The sequence below is a fragment of the Photinus pyralis genome, unplaced genomic scaffold, assembly GCF_008802855.1.
Source record: "Photinus pyralis isolate 1611_PpyrPB1 unplaced genomic scaffold, Ppyr1.3 Ppyr1.4_LG8, whole genome shotgun sequence".
Taxonomy (NCBI): Eukaryota; Metazoa; Arthropoda; class Insecta; order Coleoptera; family Lampyridae; genus Photinus; species Photinus pyralis.
In genome coordinates, this window is record NW_022170819.1 from 24,778,275 (window position 1) to 24,789,430 (window position 11,156).

At 36.6% G+C, this 11,156-nt stretch overlaps 3 protein-coding genes across 3 annotated transcripts; all 3 read left to right on the forward strand.

The window, feature by feature from the left end:
• The first annotated feature begins 961 nt into the window (after nucleotides 1-961).
• LOC116178654 lies at nucleotides 962-1,579 on the forward strand. Its single transcript, XM_031498221.1, has 2 exons — nucleotides 962-1,077; nucleotides 1,130-1,579. The coding sequence occupies exons 1-2, from the start codon at nucleotides 1,030-1,032 to the stop codon at nucleotides 1,529-1,531; spliced, it is 450 nt and encodes a 149-aa protein (XP_031354081.1). The 5' UTR covers nucleotides 962-1,029; the 3' UTR covers nucleotides 1,532-1,579.
• Nucleotides 1,580-6,783: 5,204 nt separating this feature from the next.
• On the forward strand, nucleotides 6,784-7,457 carry LOC116179390. Its single transcript, XM_031499179.1, has 2 exons — nucleotides 6,784-6,909; nucleotides 6,965-7,457. Exons 1-2 carry the CDS (start codon nucleotides 6,865-6,867, stop codon nucleotides 7,355-7,357), a joined length of 438 nt encoding a protein of 145 aa, XP_031355039.1. The 5' UTR covers nucleotides 6,784-6,864; the 3' UTR covers nucleotides 7,358-7,457.
• Nucleotides 7,458-9,694: 2,237 nt separating this feature from the next.
• Nucleotides 9,695-10,309, forward strand: LOC116178617. Its single transcript, XM_031498167.1, has 2 exons — nucleotides 9,695-9,810; nucleotides 9,861-10,309. Exons 1-2 carry the CDS (start codon nucleotides 9,763-9,765, stop codon nucleotides 10,260-10,262), a joined length of 450 nt encoding a protein of 149 aa, XP_031354027.1. The 5' UTR covers nucleotides 9,695-9,762; the 3' UTR covers nucleotides 10,263-10,309.
• The last annotated feature ends 847 nt before the right edge of the window (nucleotides 10,310-11,156 follow it).

Below are 11,156 nucleotides of genomic sequence, written 5' to 3' on the forward strand. Positions count from 1 at the left end.
TTTAACAAGCCACGACTCGGTTTGTATTCGTGATACAGCAATTATTAAAAAAAAAAACTATGTTTTTTTAATTTTTAAAGGATACAATTCTGTTCTCCGCAGTTGTTTTATAAAATGCATACTTTTTCAGGTTTTGCGAATAAGTAATTAAAACCAGTGACCTTTCTATGAAAAACTTATGTCGCGAATAACTGGAGAAGTATTAGCCTTCCAAAAAAATGTATAGAACACTTTTTTGTTTAAAATTAATTTTTCTATCTATTCACGCGTTAAAATTACAATAAAAAATTGCCACCCCTGAAAAGGAGTGCCAACCGCCCCCGGGGTGAAAGCGCCCTTTGATATTATATAGATTTTGATCCTTGGGCTATTCCTAGGGCTATTCCATACCTACTGTCAATATTTCAAGTTAATCGATTCGTTTTGAAAAAATTGCTAGGCCAAAACCTTCATATCCTGGACTAAGAGTGCAGTGCTTGTGAAAACCAAGCCTTAACTCTCCTCTTGGTTCAGTTACAGGACAGGTCTTCGTTTGACTATTATGGAGTTGCAGCCCACCGCGCCGCCAGGCCAGTAGACTACACATTATTGACTAGGCTAATTTGATTTTTAATTCCGCTGGTGGACCCTTGGTTTATTCAGCGGAAGAGGGATGAGAGAAGCAAATTATTTCAGTTAGTAAAAGAGGGATGCTGAATATAAAAGTTTGAGGACCGCTGCTTCAACATTGACACTTATTTAAGTAAACTCCAATTTGTTTCTATGTTTAATGGTTTTTCTTGATTTGACTTTGTGTAGTTAATAGGAAAAAGAGACCTTAAAGCTTTGGTGCTTGCAATCTGAATTGTCCATAAATTTAATTTGGTTAGTTTATGGCCAGTTTTAGGATTACACCAATTCCCCACTGTATGACCTTTACGGGAGCAACAGGTCACGATGTGATGGGTACAAACATGATAAGTGGACCCTATAAATTGACCAACATCTTGATGCAGCTGTCAGTTACTTGTGTAAGTAAACGATATCGCCATGTTAAGAAAGACTGTGCTTTGCTTGTTCATCGCGTGCTTCGCATCGGTAAGTGATTATACCATCGTTTCGCACTTGTAAAACTCTATAATACTGCTAGGTGAGATCCATTGAAATTCCGGATGGACTAATAGACGAAACAGCTGCTGCCTGCATGAAGGAGACAAACGTCGATAAGGCGAAGCTCTCCGAAATGTTCGACGATGATTTCCATATGAAATACCCTCACGATGTGACATCAAAGTTTATGGAATGCGCCGTAGGCAAAGTTGACTATTTCCACGAAGATGGCGGGTTTAACAAGGATGTAATTACTAAAGACCTTGCAAAGTCGCTTCCAAACTTTGTAGCGGATAAGATTGATAACGAGAAGGCGGCAGAAATGGCGAAGGAAATCTACCATGAATGCGGCACTCCGAAAGGGGAAAATTCAATTGAGAAGGTGGCCAATTTCCACAATTGCGTAATGGTTGAATTGAAGAAGAAAAAAACAGCCGCGTAAAAGAACCCGTATTTTAGTAGTAAAAATAAACTTATACACGCAAAAAAATTGTAACCTTTATTTTCCCCCTGGTAGTTTTAGTGTGTAACAGTTGCTATTAGGCATCAAAGGTACAAAGAATATCTCTGATTATCCTCCCAGGAATAGATTTCCTGGAAGATACCACGTAACCGCATTAAGTTGTAGTAAATGGTGGCGAAGAGTACTTACCACTTTCACTTTTTTACAAATTGTCCAACGCGCCCCTTTATCCATAGGAGCACAAGGGTGTTTTTTACGGTATTTACTCTAGCATGTGGTGACAACTTCCAACAATTTTTGTACTTGAAGGGGAATCTGGAAATGCTTTCACTCACTAAAACCCCCTTCCCACCCATAATCAAAATTTAGGACCCGTCATGTCACCGAGGACCACGAAATGTGTTACCTAATATCTGCTCTTTAGTCACAATTATTGTTTTTCACATTTGTTCAAACTATCCTCTCAACTATTTTTTTGACGTCCAGTGCCTCCTTTATCCGAAATGACACTCTCCATTCGGAACTTTTCCACAATCCGCGCACCTATCCACATCCCACATATGAAAACGGTGTAGGTTTCCCTCATTTTCTGCTGAAAACTGAGTGATTAGATGGTTCTAGAGATAGTTCAACTCCCCATGCCTTCTCTAGTTCCGTAGTGTGAGGTCTGGAATTAACAGTTTCGTCCATGATTGGCACATCACGCCCATTGTCCTGCCTCGCCCTTTCCTCGTTCCAGGCTTTGACCGTTTTCTAAGTCTCAGGCCTAGGTGTGACCTCTGCGATCCTCTTATAAAGATTTTGACCCGTCATATTCTGCCAAAATCAAGTCATAATGGACCATGCACCATTTTATTAGATTGAGGTGAACTTGCATTTCGTTGGCTTTGCGTATTTTGCAAGTTTGGTAGTAGAAAGTATACAGTGTGTCTCCATTATAGGGTTGATCATTCCAACATTTTAGTAAATCTAAATTTTTAAAAGTTTGCAAGTCCTTAGTAAAACTAGCGGGCACCTGGATTGCGTCAACGACGTAACTTAACACCGGAATTGTATGAAATTTCTCGGTTGCGTCATTGAACTACATTGATGATAGCGTGAAGGAAATATACGGGCACTTTAATCAACTTTTCGCAACTGTAATGTTCATAACAACAGATTAGGTTTTTGTTTTCTTCGAAATTCATTATAATTAACAACTGTAATTTGCGGACTACACACGGATTCCAGTGGTAGTCAAAATCCCAATGAATGCCAGAATCTTCCCTGAATGACCCCCACTTAATCTTACTTAATCAATGATCACCTACAAAATGCCGAATGGTACAACCTGTCGGGGATAACAAGAGTTTATATTATCTTAATTAGATCTATACACGTTGTCCATTTTTCGAGTGCCACTATGGGGATCTCGGTTATCTTAAGAGAGACATTATTTGGTTAAATGGGGGCTAAGTATTTTCGTGATGAATAATAACCTGAAAATATTTTAAAATATCTTCAATAGTTTTGAAAATATCGCCAAAAAAGAAAATTTCTGATTTTCGTTTTTAATTTTTTCATAGTAAACTAATCGTTTACATTTCTAATTAACACATTATTCAGACTCTTTTTAATGGAGATTTCGAATATGGCATCCCGTTTTCAATGACTTTTAAGAGGACGGAGAAACACGTGGCAACTTTAATTTTTCTTATGGGCGCCGTTTTGGATTTTGACATTTTGAGATTACGTCTTTTTTTCTCTTTACAACGATATATCACACATGGTGGTTCAGTAACACATTTTTCCTAAAATTACAATTTTCCTTTTCTGCGAAGAGTGCTTTGGAAAAACAAAACGTTCTTTTGTTGTGAACACAAGGTTGACTTGTTTCAAGTAGTGTGATTTACGTTTGTGCTAGATTTATTGCGAAAATATAATTTATTCTTATGTAAGTATTTTGTTCTAATTTGAATTATAATTTTCTTGCAAAACGAATGTTCAATTCTATTCAGATGAAAATCGAATTTTCTCAACACAACTAGTTCCCTGCCAACGCTCCAACTAGACAGATGGATCAAACTGTCAAACTTTTGTTCACGATAAAAGAACGTTTTGTTTTTCCAAAGCACTCTTCCCAAAAAATTAAAAAGTGTCTGAATAATGTGATAATTAGAAATGTCTAATATGATTAGTTTACCATGAAAAAATTAAAAACGAAGGTCAGACATTTTTGTTTTTTTTCGATATTTTCAAAACTACTAAAAATATTTCTAATTTCCTTTCAGACTATTATTCAGCACGAAACTTCGCAACTTTGTCCCTATTTAACCAACTCTCTATCTCTTCTTCAGGTAAGCGAGATCCCCATAGTGGCACTCGAAAAATGGACACCGTGTATACATGACCATAATTGCTAATGTATAAAATACGCGGTATGATTTTACCACAAACTTGGGAAAAGCAAGCACATTTAAACTTTCGTGGGATTTTGATTTAAGGCCCTAGAGCTAGCGTAAGTGGTGGATATTATACGATTCAAAGGAGTTAATAGTTAAAAATGGTTGATTTCCGTAATAAAGCACCATTTTGGGGAGTGTGTTAATCAAAAGAAGTAATAGTAGGGACGCATTACTTACTGAGAGAAAAGGCAGGAGATCCTTCGTTGTAAATTAATAACTGCGATTACATTCGACCTTACGACTGACTCTCGTTTTCGATAACACAGTTTGGAACGAAATTATCAGAAGTGCCCAGAATAGGTTGTAGTATCGTTTCTCATCCTTCAGATGGCAAATGTCACTTGAAATGTTTACTGGAAAACCTCCCACCACGGATTTATTGAAAACCACCGATTAAAGGAAAAAACACCGAGACACGTCAAAAGACTTGTCAAGGGGACAACTTTTTCATCAAAAACTACTTCACCCCCTTTCACCCTCTGCCCCACAGGGTCGTTCCCTTAAAAATGTTAAATGACAAGTGGTATCAAGTAATAGCTTGTTTGAAAGGCCTTACGAAGTCCTTTATTTCGACGTTTGATTTTTTAAAATCGGTCGATACGTTTTCGAGAAAATTAGGAAAATCTTTATCTTTATCTTTGTCCAATCATTTTCAATCATTTTTGTCCATTTAACCAACTCTCTATAATCGAGATTTCAGTACAACCTGTATATCTAATGACCATTAATTGTACACATAATTATTGTTTTGAAACCTTTTATCCAACAATGATGCAGGTGAAAATTGCCTTTAAACTATTAATCTATAAATGCGGATTATGTACCTACTTATAAACATTACATTACAAATATTACAGCTCTTTAACTAGTACACTTATACCCCCCACTAATTTTTGCCCTTTGCCCCTCGTATAATTCACTTACATTTTAATTTTACCACTTCATGAATATGCATGAAGTGTTTCAAGGAATGTTGTACCGGTTTAGGTGAAAATCCAAGAACTCCCCATAAAATATATAATAATGAAGAGGTTGTTTACACGACATGTTTCGGAAGTTCAATGTGTGTTCAGTGAAAGAGGATATAACAATAAATACATCCTAAAAAAAAGGTTGTGAGAACTAAAGCCTAAGTAGTAATGAAGAGCACTTACCTAGGGGGAATAAAATTTAGGCAGGTTGTTGGCCATTGAACATCCAACGTTGGTTCTATAAACCGCAGGCAATAATTCCAACACCTAGTAACAATCCGCGTTTTCGTGGCCAATCGGTGCCGAGTAGTGCCGTTTAGGCGTTCGCTCGTACTAGACCAAATATTAACGGATCAGTCAACGAAAAAGGTACGCCTGCGACTTCACACTTACCGGGAAATATAAAGTGGCATACAAATCCAATCCACTACGAACGGGAGCAAGAATATCTTCTACTACTGTATCAATGAAAATAAAACCAATGATGAATCCGATGATTACACCAATAGTTTGCAAAGTGTGGATGAAGAGACAGAAGATCACAACTCCGATGACCTATTTTACGTTATGTAGTTGTATTGTTTATATATTTTACATATTTTCACTAAATGATAGTTAAACTTACATTTTAATTAAAAACGAATTGCAGACTGTGAGTCCGACACTAACCTTGGGTAATATCAAACCACGTTAACTCTGGCTGGTTAGGGAATACACCTAATTATGATGTTTTACTTGATCTCGTCTCTGTTCTACTTCAAACACCCATCTGTGTGGCTCAGTGGTAGAACGTTGGGCAAAATAGCCGGGAGGTAAGGTGTTCGAACCTGAGTTGAGGTGAATTTTTCATCTGCGGCAGGATGGGAATTTCCGTAGATCAGTTACGAGCATTTTCTAGGATAGTCCGAATTAGGTTTTCAAGCAGTTTTCCTAATTCATACCGGAGTATAGAATGACTTAAGACCCTCTGTAGGGGTACATCTAAAAAGCATTATGCGAGTCGCTCTGTAATTGGGCGAAAGCCTGTGGATGGCCCAGAACAAGAGAGGGACAATAAATAAATTAAACTGGCGGACGATTACCTCTAACATAAATATTTATTAAGATGCTAGCCGTCGCCATTCGTCTAATCGTCGTAGCTACCACGCGGGAGGGCCGTGTTCGATTCCAGGTCGATGAAGAATTTTTTAATCTGATGTATAGCTTAGGATTTCTACATTTCCTCGGGCTGATGCTGATCGTTGACGTAGGATATCGCACAGGCACGTAGGGGTTGTACCTTAAACCCCTACAGGCACGACGTAAACTCCAGGGTTCTATTCTAACACTATCATCTAGGAGGTTTGGGTAAGTGGTATAATATACCGAGTAATTCTAATTATCGCTGTTTCACTACAACTCAAGCACTAATTTTATATTTTCATGTTCTCCACTTGCTTTTTCCTTGCGATCATAGGTATAACATTGTAGTTAGGAGTCTGGGCCCGTGTATCATCGATTTGTTAATCAATTTCGGACATGCGCTAGACCACTACAAGATGTAACAAGTGTGCGAAAACTATAGAAATCTTATCTGAAATTGATTCACAAATCAACGACGCAGGGCCACAGATTCCTGACTACAATTTTATGTAGGCAGTCATACGGACCTAACCTGAAAGCAACACAAAAATCTGTTCATTAAAGGATTTTGGTTTTATTTTTAAATACCACACAACTCTGTCTCAAAAACCAATATTTTGCACAAGAATTATAGCCAGTCTTGTAAGATAATCGTGGTCTTAAAAAGGGGTCAAGTGTGATAATTCAGTGATTACGTGTGATAACTTCTGCTTATTTGTGATACGAGTACCCCAAATTTGCCTAAATATCTATAGTGGTCAAAATATCAACAACTATGAAAACTTTCTTACGATTTATACTTCTATGCTGTGTTGTTGAGGTGAGTGGCTAATACACATACATATCTGCAAACACCTAATCAACCGATCCACTAGGTGCTTTCTGTAGATTTTCCCGAAGATCTTCTGGATGAACACGCTTATGGATGTTTTAAAAAGCTGAACCTCAGCAAAGATATATTGTCCTCATACTTCGATGATAGATTAAAGATGGTCAATTTAGACGAGACCGGGGTTAATCTTTTAAAATGCCAACTTAAGGACGGCAACTACTTCACTCACGAGGGCGAACCCAATAAGGAACCGATGGTCAAATGGATAGCCAAATGGCTCAAACTTATAGCTAAGCGTGATCCCCAAGGGAAAGACTGGGCAACTTTGGCTGCGGAATTTTATGAACACTGTGAAAATATAAAAGATGACAACGAAGCGGAACTGATGAAGAGGTGGAATAAGTGTCTTACAGATCAGGCTGACAATATAGTATAATAATTAAGTTATTGTATCTTACTGTTTTACTGAATAGTGACTATATTTTTGTGTTATTAACTTTGGTATAAAGTAAAGAATACCTTCGAGGTAGAATCAAGGCGCGTTTTTTTTAAATGGTATCCCTTTGAGGCCTAATCCATACGTCATTAAATCGTCACTTTCTCTCTCTTCAAATACATGTTCGTCGCAATCTTTACGCCTCAATTCTTTCCTTTTCTTGCTCTCTGGCTACCTCGTCACAAAACATACATAATGTATTGAAGTCGAACGAACTGGATCTTTGCTTACGAGGAGATGTCGACGGAGATCCTTCCATACGACTTTTTTTATACGATGCGATATTGAATTTCTTGGTATCTTTACGACATTCAACATGTACCGTTACAGAATTTACGCTTAATAAGTATTCCATGTGTCCATCGTCTCTGCCAACACTTGCATTTCTCACAGTTTCTAAACCGCAATCACAATAGCACCGTCGGCAAGCAGCGCTTTATTAATGAAACAAATTTAATAATTTATTATAAATGTTTCTTCAAACCTGGGGCAGCGAATAACACGTTAGCACCCCTCAATACTTAGTTTGTAGCAGAATTCTAAAAGACACAAAGCTATATATGTGGTGGATATTTTCAGGTAGGTATGGACCCTTTCTCTGTAGCCGCCTCGCGCTCTTTAGTTGTGTCTCACTACGGAAAAACCAAGTGAGAGCAAGCGAGACGGGAAAAATGTGCGTGAGAGGCGACTACGAAATACGGGCGGATGTTTCGTAAACCGAGGACTCCAATTTAAAATTTATAAGATAAAATGTATAATGTATATTATATTAAATTTTTTAAAATTTAATATCTTTAATATCCTACTACACAGGGCAAAGATTAGAATTTTTTCGTATAACTTAAATTGCAAAATGAAATTGCAGGGAAAATAAATGTCAGTGTACGTATATTTGAAGTAGGTGTAAATAAATAGATAAACAAATAAATAAATAAATAAATAAATAAATAAATAAATAAATAAATAAATAAATAAATAAATAAATAAATAAATAAATAAATAAATACATAAATAAATAAATAAATAAATAAATAAATAAATAAATAAATAAATAAATAAATAAATAAATAAATAAATAAATAAATAAATAATTGTTGCTATACCGGAAAAAATAAAAATAGATATTTAGTCCAAGAAGTGCTTAAATGAAAACTACATATGCTCCCCAAAACATATTGGAGTAAAACTTTCAAATTTTTTTCCAAATTTTGATTACATTTAACAGGCCAAGGCCGTTATATGGTAACGTCATTAAGTCTATATATGTCAAATAACAGACGTGGTTGAATTGTGTTAAACCGAGGCGTTCTATTTGTCAGTTTGAATTATTTCAAAATTAGTTCTCATATTTTCCGAGGCTCTTGTGGGCTTGGTCCTACTGTAATAGGAATTTCCCTTCATAGCTCTTAGATTACTTGACCGCCTCCTCGACCAATATCATAAATCTTCAATTCGCCAATCATCTTCACAGGTCATTTTCTGCCAAGTTTAAGTAAGCCTTGACGCTCATCTTGGATCAATTAATGTACAGGTCTTCGTTTAACTCCAATTATAGGTAAATTAGATTTATCCATATCTTGGTGTATTTAGCGGAAAGGGATTGAGGGAGGTAATTTCTTTCAGCTAATAAATGAGGGGAGTTAAATACAAAAGTTTGAGGACCGCTGCCTCCAACTGGATTCTGTTTTTAGCGCATTTCCACAAAAAATAAAAAAAATGCGCTATTGTGGCCACTTTGTCCGTCCGTCTGTCCACCCGTCCGTCTGTTCGTCCGTCTGTTATGGTAAAAAATCTGTTTTTAATGTACCATAATTTTATATCTTTACCATTTATTAAAGATCCTCGAGTTCGTTTATAATGTTGTATTGCTGTCTGCCCGTCTGTATGTCCGGCTGTCTGACCGGGTGCAGTTGTGCACAATTATTGTATTTGCGCAATCCAATTTTGTTTTTTTGTTAAGATATTTAAATAAAATTTTGTATGTTGACACCTCAAATAAAGGTCATCAAATAAATTTGTTTTGAGCGTGCGTAATCGGATCCGACTAAAAACACCCAAAACAATTATTGCGCATGCGTAGACCCACATTCGTTATTTGTAAACTAATTTTTCTAAAATTTTAGGGGAGGATCCTTCTTTTAAACTGAAATTGAAGTAGTAGGTCAAAAATTGTCCATAAACTTTATTTTGTGATTTATGGCCAGCTTTAAGATTACAACAATTCCCACTGTATGACCTTTACAGGTCACGATGTGATAAATACAAACATGATAAGAGAACCGTATAAATTGACTAACATCTTAAGGCTACACTGTCAATTGCTTGTATAACTAGGCGATATCACCATGTTCAGAAAGGCTGTGCTTTGCTTGTATATCGCGTGCCTCGTATTGGTAAGTGATTGCCATTTTTGCGCGCTTGTAAAACTGTCTAATACCGTTAGGTTAAAACGATTGAAATTCCGGATGCATTAATAGACGAAGTAGCTGCTGCCTGCATGAAGGAGAAGAACTTCGATAAGGCGAAGCTCTCCGAAATGTTCGACGATGAGTTCCATATGAAATATCCTCACGATGTGACATCAAAGTTTATGGATTGCGCCCTGGGCAAAGTTGACTTTTTCCAGGAAGATGGCGCGTTTAACAGGGAAGTACTTACCAAAGACCTTGCAAAGGCGCTACCAAACTTTCTATCGGATAAGATTGATGACAAGAAAGCGGCAGAACTAGCGAACGAAATCTACCATGACTGCAGTGTTCCGAAAGGAGAAAGTGCTGTAGAAAAGGTGGCCAATTTCCACAATTGCATGATAGTCGAATTGAAGAAGAAAGCAACCGCCGTCTAAAATAACCCGTATTTTATGTGCAAAAATAAATTTATACAAGCAAACAATGTTGAGTCGTTCAATTGCCCCCAAGTATGTCCTCAACCGGTACCAGGTAGCTTTGTATTAGGCAATAGTACAAAAGCTGTCTGTGATCATCCTCCCAGGAGTAGATGACCGGGGAGGACCTGTCATCGTGAATTAGGCATTCCTATTTCATTTAAAGGTTTTTAAATCTCTTACTTTCACATGTGGATTATTTATCAAAAAGGAAACTTTCTTATAAACTTCCTTAACTATCCCGGCTAGCATTTAATAAAAAATGCAAAATTACTTACTGTGTCACTGAAAAATGTCATTCAAATTACTGTAACCTTTTGAATATATTGATTAACAACAAAACTTTCGATGCGCGATCTCTCTTTTCAAATCACATTTCCCTTTTACAAATTTTCCGTAAGAAATTCTCAGCATATTCGTAGCTTACCTTAGAATTGAACAACAAAATACAACATGGCAATAATTTTTACATAAACCCTACGGACCCATGAATTTGTATAATTTTTCTGTTGGACGTCCAATACTTAATTTTTAAATGACAAGTCTATCCTTTATTGCATTGATTTATCCAAATTTCATGCATTCAAAATAATAAAAAAAACATGAAATAAAATTACGATACCGTATAAGTATACTTCAGCTTGCACGTCGGACAATGATGATAATACAACTTGAAACACCCTCCTACATTTACAATGGTCTCAAAGACGAAATAAAGGGAACGTGGTGGAAATACATCTGCCGGCATCAGCAGGAGCGGTGACACGGATGTTTACTCCACAAGCAAAGCAAAATTTTTTGCCACCGTGGTTTCAATGCCACGTCTATTTATAATAGTTAATTAAAAATGTCGCA

Excerpts from the sequence above, each read along its gene's own strand:
- LOC116178654 (XM_031498221.1), top strand. The coding sequence starts at position 1,030 with ATGTTAAGAAAGACTGTGCTTTGCTTGTTCATCGCGTGCTTCGCATCG. Across the intron at positions 1,078-1,129 it reads TCATCGCGTGCTTCGCATCG|GTGAGATCCATTGAAATTCC; the intron begins GTAAGTGATTAT and ends TAATACTGCTAG.
- LOC116178617 (XM_031498167.1), top strand. The coding sequence starts at position 9,763 with ATGTTCAGAAAGGCTGTGCTTTGCTTGTATATCGCGTGCCTCGTATTG. Across the intron at positions 9,811-9,860 it reads ATATCGCGTGCCTCGTATTG|GTTAAAACGATTGAAATTCC; the intron begins GTAAGTGATTGC and ends TAATACCGTTAG.
- LOC116179390 (XM_031499179.1), top strand. The coding sequence starts at position 6,865 with ATGAAAACTTTCTTACGATTTATACTTCTATGCTGTGTTGTTGAG. Across the intron at positions 6,910-6,964 it reads TTCTATGCTGTGTTGTTGAG|GTGCTTTCTGTAGATTTTCC; the intron begins GTGAGTGGCTAA and ends CCGATCCACTAG.